At 40.9% G+C, this 24,380-nt stretch overlaps 1 protein-coding gene across 5 annotated transcripts in view; it reads left to right on the top strand.

Moving 5' to 3' along the window:
* STAG1 (STAG1 cohesin complex component) overlaps nucleotides 1–24,380 on the top strand; it is a 335,198-nt gene that overhangs the window by 242,195 nt on the left and 68,623 nt on the right. For all 5 annotated transcript variants that reach the window (XM_073625486.1, XM_073625487.1, XM_073625485.1 and 2 more), the window contains 11 exons: nucleotides 1,250–1,323; nucleotides 1,699–1,822; nucleotides 3,893–3,991; nucleotides 7,660–7,739; nucleotides 8,588–8,695; nucleotides 10,114–10,228; nucleotides 10,430–10,547; nucleotides 13,255–13,358; nucleotides 17,358–17,450; nucleotides 19,772–19,861; nucleotides 21,429–21,632. In XM_073625486.1, the coding sequence (XP_073481587.1) occupies nucleotides 1,250–1,323; nucleotides 1,699–1,822; nucleotides 3,893–3,991; nucleotides 7,660–7,739; nucleotides 8,588–8,695; nucleotides 10,114–10,228; nucleotides 10,430–10,547; nucleotides 13,255–13,358; nucleotides 17,358–17,450; nucleotides 19,772–19,861; nucleotides 21,429–21,632 (1,209 nt within the window). The remainder of the gene's footprint in view (nucleotides 1–1,249; nucleotides 1,324–1,698; nucleotides 1,823–3,892; nucleotides 3,992–7,659; nucleotides 7,740–8,587; nucleotides 8,696–10,113; nucleotides 10,229–10,429; nucleotides 10,548–13,254; nucleotides 13,359–17,357; nucleotides 17,451–19,771; nucleotides 19,862–21,428; nucleotides 21,633–24,380) is intronic.

Genomic DNA, 24,380 nt, shown 5'->3' with positions numbered 1-24,380 from the left:
TATCCCCCCCCCCCCCCCACACACACACACACTTATGTACCTTTTTTTGTTTATGATTCAGAGCATACAAATACAAATAAAAACAATTGAAACAGAAAATGTATGATTCATGCTACTATGTGATATAGCAAGGTATATGTTTGTCGAATAAAAACTGTTGCATAGAAATTTTTTATGCCTTTCTTTATGCTTCCAAACAACTCAGAGTGTTACTTTTCCTGAAGAAGCTGCTTGTCCTTTTCTCATGAAATACGTAATTGGTACGACTCTTCAGAGTTGTTTGAGTCTGGGGCTATTTTTGTAAGCGTTTCAAATCAAAACTGTAGTTTGTGCAGAGCTATTGTATGTCTAATGTACCCCTTTCTTTGGAATTTTTAAAATTTGTGTTTTTACAAAAAAAATTGTACCAATAGAGACATTTGCTGTTTATACTTACTAGGTGTAGCACCGTGAAAATCCTTAGTTTTTCTTTGGTTAGGGATGTTTTTCTTTTGGGCTAATATAACAGTGTAGGATGTGGGTACCAATAAATCCATTAAGTAATTAGTGGAATTCTTTTTTGCCCCCTCTCCCCCATTCCTTTTTAATATGTGTGTTTAGAAAGATTGAGTCTTTGCCCTCCTTGATGGACCCCATAAAGGTGCACCAACTTCTTGGTCCACCTATAAAAAATGTTGACAGCTCAGACAGACAATTGTTCAAGCCTCTGGTCTCAAGGAGCAGGTTCCAACCTATTCTGCCAGAGTACACTCTACTAGATATGTGAGTATCTTGGCATCATGGTACAGTTTCCCAGATTTTCAAGGCTGCCACTTGGTCCTATGTGTTTTCTAAGTTTTACCAGATACATGTTTAGGCCTTATCTCATGCCAGCTTAGACAGTAAGGCCTTTCAGGCGTTGCCAGTGGTCCCCAGTTTTTGTTTCTTTAGGTCTGTTGGCACATGTCTGTTGCTGCCCACCTCTCAGTTGGACCCCTTTTGAAAGTCTTCCATTGAGGGGCACAGGTCCTGCCCCTCTGTTTATGATCATGCTCTCTGCGTTGTTTTGCTACAAAACTTGGACTTGCTGATAGTGGAGAGGTTATCCTGTCTGATCCTTCTGTAGGCAGTAGTAGGTTTCAAAAAGGATTTTATGTGGCATACAAAATTCTAAATGACACGCCTCCCTGACCAAGGCGATTTATTTTATTTGTACTTGACCATTATTACTTTAAGGTTATTTTACATGTTAAATACTCTTCATTAACAGCTTCAGGAAAACCAGGATGAAATAGAAAACATGATGAATTCCATTTTCAAGGGCATCTTCGTTCATAGATACAGGTAATTCATTGTTAAATGTGATAGTATGGTATGATTACATTAAAGTACCTCTGTCATGAGAGAAATATTTAGGCTGTTACAGTGGCCGTCTTCTGAAAACGCTAATGTTCAGGTTGTCATGCAGATTTAATCACTGCCTTAGAGCAAGTAAAGAGATAAGAAACTCTAACTTCATGACTTTAATTTTCTGAATGCTTGCTTCTTGTCTGATGAGCAGAATCAGGCAAACTACCTTTTGCAGGAAGCATCAAGAAATAAAAGCCAATATGTATCTCCCACAATGGGAGCTTGAAAGACCTGTATGCTGGTTAGATGCACTTTTTTGTATCTTCATTTTTTATGAAGTTTGTTCCTTGCAAATTCATCTTTCTTCAGAGATGCCATTGCTGAGATCCGAGCAATCTGCATTGAGGAAATAGGAGTTTGGATGAAAATGTATAGCGACGCTTTCCTCAATGACAGCTACCTAAAGTATGTGGGCTGGACACTTCATGACCGGGTGAGTTCTAGAATAAGGATGTAATTGATTGTTTGTAACAAGCTTGGCACACGGTTTTAAAGAGACCTGGTCAATAGACCATTCATTTCAACAAAAATCTTTCAGAAGATTATATGTGGTTTTAACATGTTTAATGCATGTTAAATGCCTGTAAAAGCCCTCTGGGATTGCTGCTAGGCACCACTATCGTGGATGTGATGTTAAAAGACTCAGAGGGCTATGAACTGCAGGGAGGGATGGAGCTGTGTTAAGGAATGGACTAACCTAAAGTAGTCACATTTTCTGGTAAGTTCAATGGCACATTGCAAGTAAATAACAAAAAAAAAAAATAATAAATCGTGGAACAGAAGAATACTGCAAGTAAGCATTTAATTTTTTTTTTTTGTGCTTTTCCTTGCAAGGTTTTTAACCTCCAAATGTAACTGATAGTGAGCTAGAGTTGTGAAATAAATCTAATCTATTCTTCTAAATGTGTTTGCTACACAGCACTTACTGCATTCACTGTGATAAAATAGATAATGTCACAAGGATCACTCTACATATATTTAAGCAGAGATGTTCATGGTGTGAATCATTTTTCTTAACTGCAAAATCTAGCCATTGCTGAGATGTGAGGTTAGTGATCCTGAGCAGTGTACATACTTATTGTAAAAATAGGCACCAATTTGTAAAATAGACAGTTTGTCGTCGTGTCACCACCCCCACCCCCCCCACCCCCCCCCCCCGGTAATCTGCCAAGACTGTTGGTATATTTTCCCTATCAGTTTTGAGAGCAGCTGATGCTTGCGACCCTGGTGAAATAGAAAGGGCTATGATGTAGCCAGACTGGCAATTCTACTTGGTTTTCACGTGAAATTTTGCTATTATGGGTTTAAAGTGATATTAAAGTCTCTTTTTTTTTTTTAAACAATAATGTTTAAATAAACATGTTATACTTACTTACCTGCTCTGTGCAGTGGTTTTGCACAGAGCAGCCCCGATCCTCCTCTTCCCGGGTCCCTGGTCGGAGCTCCTGGTCCCTCCCTCCTGTTTAGTGCCCACAGCAAGCAGCTTGATACTGGGGCACCTGAGCCACAGCTCTGTGTATCCATTCAGACATGGAGCCATGGTTCAGCCTCTATCTCTCTCTCTCATTGGCTAACCGACTTTGATAGCAGCGGAAGCCAATGGCGCCCCTGCTGTGTCTCAGGAGGGAGAGTCCCGGACAGCCAAGGTACTCGTGGACATTGCTGCATCGAGATGCGCTTAGGTAAACATTAGGGGGGTTGCTGTACACAGAAGGTTTTTTTTTTTTCATCTTAATGCATAGAATTCATGAAGAAAGAAAACAACCTGCCTTTACAACCCCTTTAAATAGTCATGGGCAAGCATGTCCCCTAACTGTTTAACACCCTTAAGACGTACCCATACATCATCGTGTTGAAGTGGTTATACCAGGATGATGACTGCAGCTGCAGCCATCATTTCCATATCAAAATTTGCAGCCAGCGAAAAGCTTTCCTGTAGAAGTGATCTGGGCGCAGAAGGGTTCACACATGTGAGGTATTGTTGTGAACATCAGAGTGAGGGCAATCATTCTAGCACCAGATATTGGATGTGGATATGGATAATTTAATGTGTCAGTTTGTCGCTATTCTACAAGCATGCGCAATTTTAAAGCATGACATAATAGGTATCTATTCAGACAGTGAGAAGAATGGGGATAGGGCCAGTCTTTACGGAAGATTGTAATCCCATGTGAACAGTGGGATGCAGTGAATACAAGTGCTTGCATTAGTCAGTAGCATGAGATTAAAATCATTTATGCAGTTAAACCCTGACCCCTAACTAAGCTTGCTCTCAATTGCTATATATATCCTTATATCTCAAGTACATTTGAAGAGCCACTTGAATGTTAAAAAATGTTTTTGTTTTTTTTCTTCCCCCTTTGGGCTTTGAATTTTATGTTACAATGGTTGACACATGAAGAGTGTTCAGTTATTGTGTCCATTATTGCTTTCTCAAGGACCTGTTTCCATTTTTTGCTAATTTCTTACAATGTCTTGCATCCTTTTTTTCGCACATGTGTAGCAAGGAGAAGTAAGGCTCAAGTGCCTGAAAGCTCTTCAGAGTCTGTACACCAATAGAGAACTGTTCCCTAAGCTCGAGCTCTTCACCAACCGGTTTAAGGTATGTCTTCTCTCCATAAACACAATGACTTCATATTTGTACCAGTCAAGAATATCTAATCAAAGGAGGCTTCATTTATTCTGGGTGGTTTATATTACTACAAAAAACACTGGCTGTGTAGTTAAATGTATCATGAACGTCATGTGCTTGCTTTATCCTAGGATTTTTCTTTTTTTTTTTTTTTGGTCTGTATTCTAGCCACAATCCATCAACACTCTGGCTTCCTCAAGTGAATGTATTTTTTTTTTAATAACAGGTTTATACTTGCCTACTCTGGTATAATGGACCTCCTCTTCTCAGATCCCTCACTGGCACTCCTGGCTGCTCTCGCGAGTGCCCCCATAGAAAGTTCTCATGCAGGCTCACTCCTGAGCCTTGCTGTTTAAGTCTATAGACAGACAGTGGGACTTGACCCCGTAACCCTGCTCCATCCTCAGTGGCTTTGATTGACACCAGTTGCTCTTGCTGCCTCAGCAAAACCTGTGAGCCCAGGTATTGTGAGGAGAGGAGAGCTGCAGATGTGCACAGCACTGGATTGAATGAGGGCTCAGATAATTAAAAGAAGTGGGGGGATTGGAGAGCAGAGATATACTTACCGAATCCTTCCAGCACAAGACTTGTCCCTTTGGCTCCTGCAGTCTTGTGTAGTGGACTGTTCCTGATGTCATCATGCCCATGGATGTGAAGACATCAGTAATAGTCCACCGCTGGATTGTGGAGGATCGGTAAGTATAAAGCTTTCTGGTCTCTCCCTGGCAAAACAAGCAGTTAACCCATGCAGTGGGGGAAAATAATTGCCTGGAGTTCAGCATTAGGATGAACAATATTTAGGCTTTATAACCACTTTAAATTGACCCTTATGTTTGTGAATATGTGCATGTATTACTATTGTAGAAAAAAATTTGTGCCTTTAAAGTTTTAAGCGCAGACTGCATTGGTGTCACATAACCAACACATGTTTTATCAGTGTCATCTGTTTTGCCCAATATGTCCTGATTCAAACATACTGTATATAATAAAAACAGAATGGTTTTTTGTGGCAGCAACAGTCCCAACTATTGCAGGGCATCTTGTGGTGGATGTATCCATCACATCTAGAAATCAAAACCCCAGGTTTCACCCAGCTCACCAACTGTTGCCACTTGACCCTTCAAATAATCTCTTCGTATTTGTGTGTGTGTGTGTGTGTATATCATTTTATTAATTATTTATTTATTTATTTTTTTACAAGTTTGGCTTGTGTCACCCTTAACGCAACAGGGCCCTCAAGTATGGCAGTCAATTCAAGATTATGTGGAATATATTCTATAAAGCATTGTTTTGGTTACAGTTCCGATCAATAGCTTTCTGTTTTTCTTAACACTGTGGACAGCAGCACCCTCTACTGGACTAACCGCAGACCTCGCAAAGCACTGCATCAACACCTGTAGTCATTGTGACAGCTAGCAAGAAAACTTTCTTTGTTGACATACTTTTTGTATGTGGGTACCCTAACATTATCCTCATTAACAGTTGATAGTCCAGAGACGGTGTTATATATTTTCATAATCGGTCAAGTTTTTATGTTAATCATACAGGACACCCAGTATTCATACAGCATGGGTTATAGGCTTGTACCTTCAGGTTATTGTGCACTGGCCTTAGAGGACACACCCCTGGACACCTCTCTTTTAATGCTACCCAACAAAGTGAGTCCTCGGTTTTTTGCTAGTGTCTGAAGGAGATGAACTTTTTCTCTTTCACAGAGAAAATTACACTTCCCCTGACTTCTCTGTCAAGAGCAATGGCACAACCATCCACCCGTCCCCACATGTCAGGGTGCTAGGTGTTATCCTGGATTCTGAACTCTCCTTTCGGCCCCACATCCAATCACTTTCCAAAGCTTGCTGCTTCAACCTCCAACATCATTAAACTACGTCCCTTTCTAACCAGTGAAACCACAAAGCTCCTGATTCACTCCCTGGTTATCTCTCGCCTCAACTACTGCAACTCCCTCCTCATTGGCTTACCTTTAAATAGACTATCCCCCCTTCAGTCCATCATGAATGCTGCTGCCAGACTCATCCACCTTACAAACCGCTCAGTGTCTGCTACCCTCTCTGCCAATCCCTCCACTGGCTGCCACTCGCCCAACAAATTAAATTCAAAATGCTAACAAGTTACAAAGCCATCCACAACTCTGCCCCCAGCTACATCACTAGCCTAGTCTCAAAATACCAACCTAATCGCCCTCTCCATTCCTCCCAGGACCTCCTGCTCTTTAGCTCCCTCATCACCTCCTCCCATATCCACCTCCAGGACTTCTCCCGAGCCTCGCCCATCCTCTGGAATTCCCTACCCCAATCTGTCAGACTGTCTCCAAATTTATCCACTTTTAGGCGATCCCTGAAAACTTTCCTCTTCAGAGAAGCCTATCCTGCCTCCATCTAACAACTGCACTATTTTCTCCATTAGCTCATCCCCCACAGCTATTACCCTTTTGTATAACTTGACCCTCCCTCCTAGATTGTAAGCTCTAACAAGCAGGGCCCTCTGATTCCTCCTGTATTCAATTGTATTGTACTTGTGCTGTCCTCCCTAATGTTGTAAAGCGCTGCGTAAACTGTTGGCGCTAATGTGTGTGTGTGTGTGTGTACAGTATATGTATATGTGTGTAATAAATATACATACATACATTTTTTTTTTTTAAACTAGTAATGGAGGCGATCAGGGACTTATAACGGGACTTCGATATTGTGGCGGACAAATCAGACACTGGCACTTTTTGGGACCAGTGACACGAAGAGTGACCAGTGCTAAAAAAATGCACTATTACTGTACTAATAACACTGGCTGGGAAGGGGTTAACATCAGGGGTGATCAAAGGGTCAACTGTGTGCCCAGCTGGTGTTTTCTTACTGTGGGGGAGGTGCTTATACTAGGGAAAGGTATGGATCGTGTCCCAGCTTTGCAGAGACACAGGATCCATGCCTTCTGTACTGACAGAATGGCGATCTGCCTTGTTTACATAGGCAGATCGCCGTTCTCCCTCCGGATCAGCGGGTGCCTGCCCCAGACGTGGCCTAGTACGTGATCCGGCACAGCCGTGCCACTTTACAGCCGTATATATAATTTTTACGGTTAGCAAGTGGTTAATGTCGCTTCGGGCACTGGATCTTGAATAGCTGCAGGGTGCTATACAGCTCCAGGGCTGTGGTCCATCATTATGGAACCCAGTCTCTTAAGGATCCCTTGAGGGTATGCCCACCATGATGAGCGAAGCCTGGACTTTATTTACAGTGCAGTGTCATGGACAGATAAGACAGGGTCACCTTGTATGTCTGTTTGGGCTTTTGGATGGTCTTCACCTTGCAATGTAAACTTTCTAAATGTGGTGCTAAAATTCAACGACTCACAAATCAATCTTGGTTGGATGGCCCAGAGTTGCATCACACTCCACAGAGGAATACCATCACTTGTCGGCTTCTCTTCTGTAAGTCACAATCTAATGTCCCTACTGTACTCATTCAGATATCTAGGGTCAATTTTGGTGGAATCCAGTTAACTTTTCCAGATAACCGTGTATCAGTATGTTTTTGGATTGTGGGAACAATCTAGGCCCTGAGTCTGCCTGCCACCATGTATACCTTTTGGGTAAATAATAAGACACCTTTCACATTTGATTACAGGATCGGATTGTTTCCATGACCTTGGACAAAGAATATGATGTAGCTGTTGAAGCAATCCGCCTTGTGACTCTGATTCTCCAGTAAGTTTTCGCCATCTGAACAGTTGGTGTAAATATGGGCCTTAAGACCCATTTAACAGTTTGGCTGTTTAGCCTTCTGATACATTCAGAAATCTGCTTTGTACTGCATTTGAGAGCAGCTGATTTTTGTGACCCTGGTGAAATAGAAAGGGCTATGATGTAGGCAGACTGACAATTCTACTTGGTTTTTGAGTGAAATTTTGCTATTATGGGTTTAAAGTGATACTATAAAGTCTTGTGTTTTTTTCATTAAAAATAACAAGCATGTCATACTTGCCTGTTCTGTGCAGTGGTTTTGCACAGAGCAGCCCAGATCCTCCTCATATCGGGTCCCTCTTCGGTTCTCCTGGCCTCTCCCTCCCATTGAGTGCCCCCACAGCAAGTAGCTTGCTATTGGGGCACCCAAGCTGCTGCTCCCTGTGTTCATTCAGACACAGAGCTGTGGCCCTACCCTGCCCCTTTTCTCTCCTCATTGGCTCACTAACTTTGACAGCAGCGGGAGCCATTGGCCCCACGCTGCTGTCTCAGCCAATGAGGAGGGGAGTCCCGGACAGCCAAATCTCTCGTGCAACATCACTGGATCTAGATGGACCTCAGCCATCTATGAGGGGGGCTGCTGCAAACACAAGGTTTTTTTATCTCAATGCATAGAATGCTTTAGGATACAAAACCTTCTGCCATTAATTTTCTTGTCACATACTGTATTGTTGTTTTTTTTTTCTTTTACAAACTAGATATTTGTGTATAGCAAATGTTTTTTTGCCACTAAGCAACTGTACTGTAGCTTCTGGTTTGTGTGGCTCTAGTGTAACTTGCAATATACATTAAATGCATGTCTTTTAATACAGTGGTAGTGAAGAGGCCCTGTCTAATGAAGACTGTGAGAATGTCTACCACTTGGTCTACTCTGCGCATCGGCCAGTAGCTGTGGCCGCTGGGGAATTCCTGCACAAGAAGTAAGTGTGTTTTGCGATGTCGTGTTTTATATACCATGGTTTTCATGCACCAAAATAAATCGGCCAGGGAGGTCTACTTAAAATGATCTTGTCAGCATTTTAAAACTAAAAACGCTGTCTAAGGGCATGCACCTAATGTAATCTTATTTGTAGGATTCTTTGCTCTGTGTTCCACCTTATTTAGTTTAATTCATCATTACTGGGAGCTAAAGCCAGCCATAGACTGTGCGATTTTCTTTTCTGCAACCATGGGTTGAGGGGGGGTTGGTGGGGGAGCCCTGCCTGCCAGGTAAACACAGTGATTATTCCTAGTGGCCATAGCTGCTGGCAATTGCATGAAAAGTCCGACAGGCAGGTTGTACCCAAGTTCATCAATCTAACAACTTGGATACAATCAGCCTCGCCCATACATGGTACAAATCTTGGCCGGTCCCTGCTGTATCAGCTGAGATTTGAACAGTCTATGGCTGGCTTAAGTCCTGCCCAATTATCCCATTGTCCAGTAAGAATGCTTTAGTATCAATTAGCAATTTTATTTTACGGAGTTTAGGCTTTTGTGGAAGTCTTTATTTACAAAGTGAGGCAAAATTAAAGGATCATTTTATTGTGTATTTTGTGGCTTAAAGTAGCTTAATTTTACAAAGCAGGGTCGTCAGGTGGCGTCTGGCATTGGGGTAATTAAATGTCTTTTATTTCTTTAGTAAATTTTCAGATTTAACCCCATTGGCTAAATAACTTCAAATTGGTAAGCACTTGAATTCACTTTTGTACATAATTCTTCATTTCAACCCGATTTTATGCAATGTGCATCATTAAAATAAAGCTCAAGCTTGTCATGACTTTAATTAATACGCGTCTTATGACCATTTAAGCCCAACAGTTCAGCCTATGTTTTTGATGAAGCACATACTGTGACCTCAAATGTCAGTTTGCCAGTTTTAGAACCCATGAAAAGATGTTTTCGGTTCTGTCTCAACAACCGCTTTTTGAACTTGAACAAACCTCCTAGACCCAGTTACTATGGGCAGTATGGCAATATGCTGAGATGGTGGAATCCACCAGCAGTGTTCAACTCACCAAGTGGCCCAGAGTGAAATCCACTGTAGTTTATTGCAGATTTGGCATAATAAAAGGATGTTTGCTGAGCACTTCTTGAAGGTGAAAAAGGAACCCAGAACAATATACCTCCTAACCTTATAGGGAGCACTTTACACCATAAGGCAAAAGGTGAAAACGAATCGGGGAGCTTGGGGATGCAGGGAACGTGTAACTAAAGGCAATACAGGATGGTGAGGAACAGCAGACTGTACCAAGACACAAAACATGGCAATAGGCAAGACTGCTGGAGGCAGGATATTCACAATACTTTTAACATTATGGGATGTTGAGCTCTTGTAAGCATTTCTCTTTATTTTTAGGTTATTTAGTAGACATGACCCACAAGCAGAAGAGGCCTTGGCCAAAAGAAGAGGACGGAGCAGTCCTAATGGAAATCTTCTAAAAATGCTTGTGCTTTTCTTTCTTGAGAGTGAGGTAGGATATTCCTGTATTTCAGATTAAGTATGTGAAAGAGAATGTGTATAAATCTAACATGGCTGTTAACATGTTAACTGATAACTATACAGTAAACATAGTAGTTCTATAGATCAGTTAAGTATATTTTTTATTAAAAAAAATTATATTTAACTCTGCATTTCACCTTTTGCTCAGGATTGTGTATGTTTAATCCCATAGTTACATGAACATGCTGCATACCTTGTTGATAGTTTATGGGAAAGTTCCCAAGAGCTTCTTAAGGACTGGGAATGCATGGCAGAGCTGCTAGTTGAAGAGCCAATACAAGGGGAGGAAGGTAGGTATTATAGACCTAATATTTTTGTTATGTAACACATTGGTACAGTTCAACATCCTAATACAGCCTTTTTCAACCTGGGTGCCATGACAACCTGAGATGCCTTCTGGGTTCTTCAGGTGTGCCTTGACAAAATGCCTGAAAATTGCCAAAAATGATCACCAAGCCAGCTAGTGGATCAAGCCTGCCTTTTTGTTACACAAAGCAGCAGGTTTTTATTGTACAACATTACAACCTTGGGCACCATGTGGGCCACAGACATCCTAACATCCAATGATGTCATCAGTTTATAAGAAGGACATTGGGTGCCTGCACAGTATCCTTGTTTGCCTCTCTCTGTCAGCACTCTGTTAGCAGAAAGAGGGAGAAGAGAAATGCTAGAATACTAGTCAGTACCACTTTGCAAAGGTGGTGGAATAAATCATCTCTAATGTTTGGTGTCCTAGGTGTGTGGATGTTGCTGCATTATGTAAAATTATTAGCTTTGTTTTTTACATTTTAGAATGGTGTGCCTTAAGATTGTACATAATTTTAAAGGATGCCTTGGTTAAAATAAGGTTGAAAAATACTGTTCTAATTCGGGAGAGGAGAAATATAATGATCAAGCAAATGTAACATTTAAGACATCCATAAATAGAAGCCTAATTGGATGTTTAGATCAAGGCATGTTGGAAATTGTAGTTCCCTTTAGCATAATGCATATGTGGTAAAATTAATTTCATGTTCAGCGTCTAACCTCTGTAATAGTTGTCCACTGTACAAACGCCATGCAGTCATCAAACTGAAATATAGGAGGAGATTAACCCATCTGCATACATTTTAATTTTAGTGGTGGCACATTTGATAAAATGATGGGTCCCACATTTTCTGCTTAAACCCTTGCTATTTCACATCACACCTACTGAAATCAGCCAGTATTTTGCTGTTGAAGTCAGTCTGGCAGCATTTTCTTGATGACCTTTTTGAGAGCCTTTACTTCACAGAGAAAATATAAGGGGTTGCATGTACCTTACAAAGCATGTACACATTTTCTCATTAGTTTAGTGTCAGCCTTTGTAGGCTGGCATTACTGACCTCTCCTCCTGGATGCTCCTTTTGACCCACTTTGAACAAGTAGAGATATTCAAAGTTGTAATTTTTCTGACTTGCATTTACGGCATGCTTGTTAAAGTGGTTGTAAACCTCAGACATGAAATATGAACAAAGCATTTACTTCTATAGTGTGTACTTGTCTCCAGAGCACTAAGTGTCATTTCTGTCTGCTGCTTTATTCCTCTGCTATAAACCTGAGTCAAAAAAAATGGTGACGGGCGGGATCTCCTGCTGATTGACAGCCTCAGCTCTGTTCCTGAGTGCTGTGTAAAGGGGGGTGTGTTCCTTTCATCCAATCAGCTCTCAGAGCTCTCCTCACTGATAACTTCAGATCTCTGTCCCCTGCTTTTCAGAGCTGAGAGATATTGTAAATTCTGCACTTTGAATGGATGTAGGGGAACGACAGCAGTAAATAGGTACAACTTATGTAGGAGGATTTGTTTCATCTCTGTGTTGAGGCCAGTCACTTCACTGGGTATATGTGTTGATTTACAACCACTTTAAGAGGTTAAGTAATGAAGTTACCAAAAACCAGTGCTTTCAAAAGGAAGTTAGTCATAGTAGGCCCCATGCATGATGGGTGTGTACTAAGTGCTCCCAGATGGTGAATATAGCAGATGAAGCCCTGAAACATTTTTTGTTATGAATCTCTACTGCTTTGTTTCACGGTGTGTTAATATATCACTAGAGGGCTATTAAGGTATCTAAACCCAAAAACAGAAATGTAGTATTTTGCAGCTTACCAGTCCTTACATGTGGTGGCTGCATTAGTTTGGTTTTCTTCCAGAATTCTATACTTTATTTTCACCTGTTAGTAACACACTTCCTGTCCTAGGGTAACGGCGCTCACTCAATGCACTCTGTCTCTGGAGGAGTAGCATTGTTACCCTAGGCTACTCATTATTTGGCCTCTAAACTCTTCCTCTTTTCTTAATCTACATAACATAGGGAGAAGGTGTTCTGTAGTTCCTAAATGAGACCTGAGCAGAGCTTAAAATTGTTTGGGGTTTCAGGTCAGTGCACACGCAGTTACAAGAACATTGGATTTCTGGCAGCATCAACAGGTATTTTCTGTACTTGCAGAAAATGAACTTAGCTGAACAAAAGAAAACTAATGCAGCCACCACATCTAAGGACAGGTAAGCTGCAGTACGTTGGATTTAGATGCTCTTTAAAGGCCAACTCCACCTTTAGCAACATGTTGCATGTTACACCTATATTTGGGCTGTAACGTGTTGCTAAGCACTACCCCCCGAGCAACACCCCCCCCCCCCCACACACACACACACTGCGGCTGTCACTTTTAGAAATGATGCGGCTGTGCAGTTGAATAATAGAAGTATATGCCTTACATCTCACCGTAGGTGAAAGCTATGTATTTAGGATCGAACACTGGCAATCAAAAAAAGTCTTTCTTCATTGGACTCCAAAAATATAATTTTATGATGAGTAAAAATTACATAATGCTGAGCGATCAATTTTAAATCAGATATGGACTTTGCGTTCACAACATCTTAAAGGTTTTATGCAGAACACTACCTTTTTTTTGGTCATGTTTTAGTGTTGCTTGAGTTGTTGTGCTTTGATCATTAAAAAGCACTCTTTTTGTTCCTAGTGATGTCTGAACGGCAGGAGACTGCACTTATTGAACTGATGGTGTGTACAATTCGCCAGGCTGCAGAAGCACATCCCCCTGTGGGAAGAGGAACTGGCAAGAGGGTGAGTGTTAATACTAATCACAATGCTTAAGTACTAATGGAAGCAGCACTAAATGTAAGTAATGCATGTTCATATTTTCATAGTACCAGGTTGATGCCTGGCAGTTAGGGAATAGCTAACAAGTTAGTTAGGCTTTCAGTTCTTCGTGTCTTCTGTATAAATGTGCTTGAAATTTTCTGAATCGTGGGTATGCATTTACGAATATAATTCTCCCATAAAGAACAATAAGCCCCATACACATGATGAGAATATCAGATGAATGATCATCCATTTTTCTTCTGTTTGCTAGTCTCCTATCGAAAACATATAAAATTGAAAAAAAATTTGTAATACAGAATACAATTTCCCACGATTATGTATTGTATTGTAATCTATTCTTTCACTTCTGAGCATGCAGGGCCTTGTTCATTTATATGAAAAATGTTCGTGTTTGTCCCTTTGGATAATTTCGTATAAACTGTCATGATCGGCTCTTGAAAGCTGTGTGTTAACAATCAGATTATCGGACGATTGCTCTGAAAGCAGTTTTTTTTTTTTTTTGTCTGATTTTCTCGTGTGTTACTAGGCTTATATTGGTTGTGTTTGTAAATAAACCAACTGTCTTTGAACAAATAAACATTTAAAACAATGCACATGCAATATAAGTGTTCACCCAAGCAGGTATGTTCCCAATCAGCAGGGGTGTGTGTGTGTCCATTCACACATGGAGCCGCGGCGTGGCCCTGCCCCTTCCGTCTCCTGATTGGCTCACTGGCTGTGCTTGACAGCAGCGGGAGCTAATGAGAAGTGCGAGTCCCGAGAGAGGCAAGGCTCTTGTGGACATTGCTGGGTTGAGAGGGGGCTCAGGTAAGCTTGGGGGGGGGGCTGTACGCAAAAGGATTTTTACCTTCATGCATAATGCATGAAGGTAAAAATCCTTGTGCCTTTACAACCACTTTAACACTTTTACTTTCTCTTTCTGAGACTCAGTGGACTGCATCTACCTGCATGTTTTGTTATCCTAAGCTGTGAAGCTCGGTTAACTGCCTTTTTTCAAGACGTAGAAGTGCATTAACAGGAACCTAGAATCCCACCTGCCAGCTGGAAATGAAGACAAATTATACTGTATTCATTTGCAATATTTCCTGTGTTTCTGAATAAAAAAAATATTTTTTTTAACAGCTTCCCGCCCGGCCTTTTGTGATATGATTGGCAAGCCAGAGGCCTGTTATCCTGGGAGGACATTGTATGACATCTTCCCAGGATCGCACCCTATGGGCCGTGCTCCACAATGATCTATCACGGTGGACACAGCGGATGACAGATCACTGTACCGGCCTTCTGCCGGTACCATGTGATCGCTGTGACCGATCACAGCAGATCACATGAAAATTGTACACAATAAATGGCTTTGGTTCATGCCATTCATTGTGTACTATTGGGATGAGCTCTGTGATTGGTTACAGTAATAACATGGTACAGACATGGCTAATCACAGCCCATCTGTACCATGTGATTAGTTGTGTCTAATCACAAAAGTGAACACTAAATGAATAGTTTTCATTCAGAAAAAATGGTTGCTTAGAACTGTAAAATTCACAGTTCAGTTCTATTAAAGCGTTTAAAAAAAAAAATAAAAAAATCCTGATCACCTCCCCAGAGTGTTAGTGTTTTTATAGTAATCGCTGTATGTAAAAAAAAAAAAAAAAATGTAGCATTTAATATTTTTTGGATTATTTTTACATACTGTCATCAGTCAGTGTCCCTGATCACCACCACACCAGTTATATGATGCTGTACTGCACTAGTGACGGTATATAAAAAAAATTGTGAAAATGTTTTTAAATTACTTCTTTTTCCAAACAATTGTGACAAAAAATTACAACTGCAAAGAACTCTTACTAAATACCTTGGACTGTCTACTTTCCAAAACGGGGTAATTTGGGGGGTATTTGTACTGTTCTGGCATTTTCGGGCCTCAAGAAATTAGATTTTGTTCAGATACACACACACACACACACCTACCTTGGTTTGCAAGTAACGCAGTATACAAGTGTTTTGAAAGACTAACAACATTGTGAAAAACATTTTCCCTTGATATGCAAGCGCTGTTTTGATTATACGAGCAGTAGTTTTAATGTAAAAGCTAAAGAATTACACTCACAATTTTGAGTCTGGTGCTCATCCATGTAAAGCCGCTGGTGTACAGTATACAGTACAGCGCTGTATGTGGCAAGAGGTTCGGGGGCGATGGTGGCTCCCAGCGCGTCCTGGAGACACTCGGACACTCCCAGCAGGGTGGGGCGGGCGTAACGTGCCTTTGAAGCACCCAGAAGTGATGTCAACAGTTCCTGAGTGTCTCCAAGTTCTCCGGAAAGCGCTGGGAGCCACCATTGCCCCTGAACCTCTGGCCAAATACAGCACTGTATACTGTACGCCAGCGGCTTTACTGTACATATACACAGTGGCTTTACATGGATGAGCTCCAGACTCCTTAACGTTGTGAATGTATTTCTTCTTTTTTTTTTTTTTTTTTTTTTTACGTTAAAACTGTGATCCATCTTTTCTTTCTTTTTTTTTTTTTTTCTTCTTTTTTTTTCCAACACTGAGGTACGGTGTTCCTACTACAGTACTATACAGTATTAAATTGAGCTTTTGCTCATATTTTGATCATTTTTATATGAATAAATGGTTGTGGAACAAATCTGAGTTTCCATTATTTCTTATGGGAAATTTTGCTTTGATATAAGAGTGCTTTGGATTACAAGCATGCTTCTGGAGCTAATTATGCTTGCAAACCAAGCTATTACTATATTATAGTTTGTGGACTCTATAACTTTCCTACAGACTGAATAATGAACACTTATGTGGGTTATTTTCGCAAAGGAAATGTAGCAGTATGCATTTTGGCCTAAAATTATGAAGAAAGATTATTAGTTTACAAAATGTTATAACTAACGAAGAAATGTGTTGTGCTGTGTTTTTTTTTTGTTTGTTTTTTTCATTTGTCTTTCGTTTATTTAGCAAAACATAAAAAAAAAGCGGTGATTAAATGGCACCAAAAGAAAGCTCTATTTGTGTAAAAAAAAAAATGATAGAAATTTAAGATGGGTGAAGTGTTGAATGACCGTACAATTTTTATTCAAAGTACGACAGCGCTGAAAATTGGTCTGGGCAGGAAGGGGGTAAAAGTGTCCAGTATTGAAATGGTTAAACCATGAAAAGAGAGAATATTCACATAACCACAATATATTCCCTTTTAAAAACTGCCATATGACGCCTCGTTCACACCATGGTGCAGAGACGTCAGTTTTTCTGCACGCGTTTTGCAAGGGCTCAAAGAAAACAATGGTTATCTGTGCCCTATTCACACCACAACATGCTGATTTTCCTGCGCAGGAATTTGCAACGTGTATGCAGTTTTCTGCACAGGGAAAAAAAAAAAACTGACATGAAATCAGCATTGGTTTGAACAGGGCACATAACTGACGCGCATGAAAATTGATGTCAGTGTGCAGAAAAAAATCATTTTATTTAGGGCAGTTTCACAAATAAAGATAGCTCTTAAACCCCTTTCACACTGGGGCGTTTTCAGGCGCTTTTGGGCTAAAAATAGTGCCTGAAAAAGGCCTCCCCTGCATCCCAAGTGTGAGAGCCCGAGTGCTTTCACACTGGGGCAGTGCGCTTGCAGGAGACTAGAAAAAGTCCTGCAAGCAGCATCTTTCGGCCAGTGCGTGAGCAGTGCCATTGGAATCAATGTGCACCACTGCCGAAGCCCCTGCAAAGCGCTTCAGCAGAGGTGCTTTGCGAGCGCTTTTAACCCTCTATTCGGCCACTAATGGGGGTTAAAATTGCCCCGCTAGCAGCCGAAAAGCGCCTCTAATATTAGCAGCGCTTTACCGCTAACAACCCCTGCCCTGCCCCAGTGTGAAAGTTGCGTTATCTTTATTTTCATATTTGCATGCATTTTCTTGAACTGCACTAGATAATCTCTTCTTTGAAACCAAATTTCTTTTTCAGGTTTTAACTGCCAAGGAACGTAAAACCCAAATAGATGACAAAAACAAGTTAACGGAACATTTCATTGTTGCACTTCCAATGCTGCTATCTAAGGTACAAATAAAACATGGGTCTGTACTATTGTGATGTTGGTTAATGAAGGATGCAAAAAAAAAAAAAAATAGCAGTCTCAGTAGGGGGAATTAGCCAACAGCATCTGTTACTTGATGTCACAGGCAGCTGCTTTACACAGACATGTGATGGATTTCAGGAGAAAGTTGATGATACCAGTTCCAGTATGCAGTCAATTAACATTTGCTGCAGTTTTTATTTCAAATGTTTTTACAGCACCCAAGATGTGGTTTTGCCTACTTCAGTCAATTAGATAGACATGTCCACAAACAAAAAGTAATCTCAACAAACATACAGTGCATCCGGAAAGTATTCACAGCGCTTCACTTTTTCCCATTTTGTTGTGTTACAGCCTTATGCCAAAATGGATTAAATTCATTATTTTCCTCAAAATTCTACAAACAATACCCCATAATGACAACGTGAAAGAAGTTTGTTTGAAATTCATTAAAAATAAAACAGAAAAATCACATGTATATACTGTATGTATGAATGTGAGTTAGGGATTGTAAGCTCCCTGAGGGCAGGGACCGATGTGAATATACAATATATATGTAAAGCTCTGAGTAAATTGACAGTGTTCTATAAGTACCTGTAATAAATAAAAAGATGCAATGTATAATAGACCACTTCAGTTCAATGATATAGGGGGAGGGACCCCCCTTTAAAACGTAGACCTGAATCTGTACATCATTTCGATATGTTGGTTACAAGATAAGGGTATCAAGAAGACAGCTGTAATTTGGCGCATTTCGTAGTTAGCTGCTTCATAAAGCAGGGAAAATGAGAATACATGTGATACAAATGAGACATAATTTTCAAGTAGGACATGCCTTAGAGCAGTGTTTCTCAACTCCAGTCCTCGAGGCGCCCCAACAGGTAATGTTTTCAGGATTTTCCTCAGATGAAAGGGCTGTGGTAATTACTAAGGAAGTGAAACTGATCAAATCACCTGTGCAAGATAATGGAAATCCTGAAAACATGACCTGTTGGGGCGCCTTGAGGACTGGAGTTGAGAAACACTGCCTTAGCCTCATTATGGCTCTTGTATTTAGGCAATATTTGCCTATTCCAAAGCTCATCTTTAAAGTGAGCTGGTACCTAGACTATACCTGCTAAAATAGTGTGTTCTGAACAAACTGTAAAAGCCCTTCAAAACAAGCCCTCGTACATATCTTGCGTTCAGAGTGGACATTCGCCCCCCCTGTCTTTGCCCACTGCCTTCTGGGATTGGGATATGTCACAGGTCCCAAAAGGCTGCAGGACCATTTACAAAAGCGCAGCGCGACTCATGCATTCGCAGTGGAAAGCTGGCTGTGAAACCACAATAAGTCACAGCCAGCTTCCCACAGTATTTGTGCTGGCGCCGCCGGGGACCCGAAGAAATGGCCTGGGTGAGGACAGCTCTGAATCCCTGAAAAGGTAAGTGTCCTTTAAATTAAAAGTCTGCATCTACAGTATTTTCAAACAGGCTGAAGATCCTCTGTACCCACTTGCCATCCTAGCCAATATTAACATGTTTCACATGTGTACTTAGAACACCCAAAAATTACATATTTTTCTTAAAGCAAAAGCCCTGGAAAATAAAATGGCGGTTGTTGCAATTTTTATTATGCACAATACTAGAGCAGCCGAGACATAGATGCCAAAAAAAACTAGCTGCAGTTTTTAACCATTTCCTACTCTATCCAAAATAAGTTTTTTTCCTTTTTATATATATTTTTAAGGCCTCATGCACACAGGCGGTTTTTTTTAACTCTTCTAGAAGCCAGCATCGTTTTGGCAGAAAAAAATGCCTGACACTTGTAAAAGTGTCTAAAGCTTTTACAAGCTTTTATGTGCTTTTACAGGCGTTAATTGGCCGGAATAAATAATCTATTCTGGCCATTGAAAGTTACTAATAATGGCACCCGTACTGCATGCAGAGACTGTCTTTGTTTTGGCATCTGCCCTAAACTACATTCAGGCAGGCTATAGAAGTGGATGCAGACACGGTGGCTGCACAGACGCAGACCCCTGTCAAAATTTTACAGCTTTGCAGGAGTGGCTGCACGGCTCCAAAGGCAGCCTGGATGTGGTACGGTTGTGTGTCTGAATAAGGCCTACATAAAAAACAAATATGTTACTTTAAATGTTTAAATTTTTACTTTAGCGAAGTTGACATATGTGCTGTTACATACAGACAATATATGCAAGCAGCATTTTTTATATTGAAAGGACATGTTTCATTATACAGCAATCCTGTTATAGTAGAAATGTTTGTACTGTAATTTTCTGACTGGATTTGTTCTTATTTCTTCCAGTATTCTGCTGATGCAGAGAAAGTGGCAAACCTTTTACAAATTCCTCAGTATTTTGATCTAGAGCTTTATAGCACAGGACGAATGGAAAAGGTATGTTTACATCCACCAGACATATTTAATGTAGTAGCTTGGCTTATGCTAGAGAAACACTGAGGAAATAATGTATGTTTTGTTGTATTCCTGTTCTTGCAATTTGGTAAATATTTAAAGTGTATCAAAATCTTTTGGTATATCAGCCACAGTGGTAGAACTGCATAGGTCAGATCATGTCATTTTAGGTTTCAATCCCGTTTTTTTTATTCAGTTAAAATTTAGGTTTATCAGGTTTGTTTCCTAGAAATGAGATGATTTATTTTATGGCCTCATATTTGTAATCAATAATGGTTTTATAAAGTAGTCCAACCTTTTTTTAAAGTAGTGGGTAATGGTTTGATCTACTGTCAGGTTTTTGAAAACATTCTTAAGAATCTCCTTAAATTAATGGAAGCTGATGGAGTTGAGTAGTCATGTTATGGCCATAAAAATTTACCAGTGCTTTTAGATATGGTCTGCTGAGGCGATTTAAACACCTTTTCTGCATCTAAGTTTTTAGGGTTTGCTCACTAGTATAACTGGGTATGTTGCTTAGGTTAATGATACAGTAATTGTTATAATCGGCTTGTCTATTAGCCAGGAACCCTACCTGATTAGATGTGAAAAATTCCTGGCAGCAGCTGGGCTAGCCTAGTTGCCAAAATATTATACTGGAAGTATTGTTTGCAGACCTCTCAAATACAGCCACAAGCACCAAAAAATGAAAAAGCACTCCATTAAAAATATGCACAAATGTGTGCCATGCTTATTAATATAATATATTGGTGAAAAAAAAAATCCCCTTAGATCTGTTCTACCATGGAAAAAGGGAACAATAAAAATGTGTAGCGTTATATCCTCTTTCATTTAGCCCTGTTTCACACTTGTGCGGTGCGAATTGAAGCTCAGGTTTCACTGGTGAGATAAAAACTCCTGTTCAAAGGATTCATTGCGTTTTTGCTCAGGATTAGAGAGCAGGGAGAGGGAGAGGGGGAGGTGTAGTGAGGAGAAGTAGAAATTCCTTGTTCAGAATGCAATGCATCTGCGAATCAGATGCGTTCCCATAGGAGATAATAGGCTTGTAGTTCGCACCGCAATGCCCAAAAAACGCACACGTTTTTTGTGCAATGCGCAGTGCGAATGCAACGCACATATGTGAACCAGATGCATTCATATGAATGTATTTTAAAATGTCCTGCGAATTAAATGGGGTGTAAGCCGCATCTAATTCGCATAGGTGTGAACCCGGGCTTAAGCAGGACCTAGTATTGTATGCACTTAGTGCCATGTATTTTTAACAATAAAAATATTTATTGGCGGATCATCATCTTTAAGGCCTAATTCACAGACCCATACACTGTGAATTGGCTTTTTGCTCACCCCTATGCCTGTCAAATTAGGATAGTCTGCTGTGTGTGTGCAGCCGTTGTGCCCCTATAGAGGTACACAGGAAAACGGCCATTTCATGGTGTACATTTCTTAGTGACTGTGTTAATGAGGCCCTAAACTTTGTTTGGTAATGAACACTTGTTTATATTTGTCTTCTTTTTTTTTTTTTTTTTTTTATGTATTTTCTTTTCTACAGCACCTGGACAGTTTGCTAAAGCAGATTAAGTTTGTGGTGGAGAAACACACAGAGGCTGATGTATTAGAAGCATGTAGTAAAACCTTCAGCATACTATGCAGCGAAGAGTACACAATTCAGAACCGAGTGGACGTAGCACACAGTCAGCTGATTGATGAGCTGGCAGACAGGTTCTCGCATTCTGTGGAGGAACTGTTACAAAATGTAAGTGAATGTGTAATTTCCAACTCACATCTATGCTCTTGCAGTGATGCATGTTTTGACAAGTCATAGCAAAGAAATGCAGAAAAGGGTGTTAAACCTAAGTAGGTTTAACACCCTTTTTCTGCAGTTCTTTGATATGATTTGGGAGTTCACCTATAAGAAAAAACAATAAATGCATGTTTCTGCAATTAAAACATGCATTTATTATTTTTACACAGGAGCCAGCAAAGTATTGCACTCATAATCAGTAGAACAAGGGTGCATAGTCAGGCTCATGCAGACACTTCTACAGCTCTCTGCCCATACCTCTGTACAGGCTTCCAGTTATTGAGCTGCGGTAGGCGTCAATGGACTGCAAGTGTGCTGATCAGCGCACTCGTAGTCCATTAAGAAGTTTACCTGCTGCAGTGGGCAGATGGGAATTTTAGTTTATTCATTCACAGAGCTCTGTGACTGAATTTTATTTTATTTAAGGTACTTATATAGCGCCGTCAATTTACGCAGCTCTTTACATATACATTGTGCATTCACATCGGGCCCTACCCTCATGGAGCTTACAATCTAAGGTCCCTAACTCACATTCATATACAGAGGCCAATTTAGACAGAAGCCAATTAACCTACCAACATGTCTTTGGAGTGACCCAGTTATGTGGCCGGAGCTCCGCCCATGCCTGTTTTTTTCCTGTAAGGTTGTTTGCCTTTTCTCTACAGCTCTAGTAAAAACAATCCAACTTTTCTTACTAGCCTTTTTGCTTCATGGGTTTTTCCCCATGGCTTCATGATTCCTCGCTGATACCGCTACCTGGATTGGCGTTTTAATTTCCTGCCTCTGCCGATTTTAATGTGGTAAGGGTTAAAGCAGAATTAAACCTAGAAAAAAAAACAAAAAACCCTGACCAGGTTTTTTATGACTGAAGAGATCCTATTGGTTTCTTCTGTCATAGATGCTTCTCCCTGCTTGTCAGTGGTAATGTACACTGCATGCATGCGCAGCTCAATGTACATTTACAGCACCCCTCTGCCCCATGATGATGATTTGATTCCCATGTGTATGCATGGGAATGTCATTGTGACCCGGACATTCAAGTGGTTGAACCTGGAACGACGACCGAGAGAAGGTGGAAGCACCTGTGACCAGCGTGAGTGCTGACAGTGCAGCGCTGAAAGACATTGTCTAACAGGTAAGTCTGCCATAATCTAGGCAGTGCATACTAGCTCATTATGGCATGAAGCTCCTTGGGGGGCCCATTTCATAAAAAAGAAAAATAGTAGTTTAATTCCGCTTTGAGGCTGAGGGACTGAGTGCTTACATCATCTGAGTGAAGGGATGCACACACATGCAGTCAATACTGTTTCCCAGCATTTAGCCTGGATGAAGTGCCATCCTGCTGCTCCTGCTCATGAAGCACTGTGTGGATCTTTGGTCTCCAGTTTGTCTCTACTGCCCTTCTACTGTGATCTGATCCCCTCCGTCTGCCAAGGACCCTCATCAACACCAGCTTCCTGGGTTTGTAAGTACCTGAAGCCTTGGCTCACATTGAGCTTAGTTGCATTACTGTGTTGATGCAACTTGTCTTCTCTAAGACCAAGATACTGTCATGGGTAACCTCAGCCCATACTGTCCTAATCATTATAGGGGTGTTTACTTTTTTTACCCAGAAGGAATATGTGCTTGTAACCCAGTACCTGGGACCCCTTCTGTCACAGGGTCATGGTCATTGAGGTCCAGACCTCCATGTCTGGCAACTTCCCCTGCTGAGTCTCTCTAATCCTCCTGGGCCTGTGGACCTTGTCACTATCTTTGCTTCAGATTTTGAGACCTAGCAGTCTTTCTCTGAAAAGATTATTTCAACCTTAGTAATGCAGCGCATATTGCCCTGCTTCTGGAGAATCGGTTTGCTTTTCCATGCCCTTTACAATTTCTACAGCTGCAAAGACCTTTCCACTACCCTATTTAAGATATTCCTCTGCAGACTGTGGAAGCACCCTGAAGGGTCCTGGGCTCCACCTGAGAATGTATCTAAACTTTTTCCCTTTAAAAGGAAATTTGTAAACCAACAGTCTGTTACACCATAGATACACCAGTCACCCACCTTAGGAAGAATACCACTAGACTGGTTGAAGGCATGCTCCCCTCAGGATTTCATTGACAAGCAAGTCAAATTGTCCCTCTCCAAGTGAGGACACAGCTTATATAGTTGTATGTCATAAAAGCTCCTTCCTCCTTCATGTAAATCCTTTATCCTTGGATTTTGTTGAATCCCTCCTATGGATCTGCTGATCTTCTCTTGTCCGGGATTTGCTGTGGGGACCTGTTTTCCTGGGGCCTTGTCCCAGTGCTTTTTTCTTTTTTCTTTTTTTTTTTTAACATGTTGACCACATCATGTTGGTAGTCTTGTTCTTTCCTTGTTGGTGGTTTGTTGGTTTCACAACTCTCATTAAGAAAAACAAGAGAAAGAAAGCGCCTCTGAGTGCAGGTATGTAATGGAAACAATAAGCACGTATTTACACTTACAGTGAACTAAAATAAGTTCAGCTCCGGTGAAGGAATTGTCCTAGATCAGTCCCATGTCCATAGCAGGAAGCTGTGGTGTGGCTCCGAAGGGATGGCCGTGGACCTCCACACGGAGAGACAGGCAGCTAAGCTGGAAGGAAGCTCCGTATTGCCGGCAAGGCGCTCGTGGGCGTGTGACGTCACCAGGATGGATAGAATGGAGAGGAACACATGACGCATTTCAGAGCATGC

The sequence above is a fragment of the Aquarana catesbeiana genome, linkage group LG04, assembly GCF_042186555.1.
Source record: "Aquarana catesbeiana isolate 2022-GZ linkage group LG04, ASM4218655v1, whole genome shotgun sequence".
In the NCBI taxonomy this organism is placed as follows: Eukaryota; Metazoa; Chordata; class Amphibia; order Anura; family Ranidae; genus Aquarana; species Aquarana catesbeiana.
The sequence above is the reverse complement of the archived record's forward strand: the minus strand, read 5'-3'. Positions and strand labels throughout refer to the sequence as shown.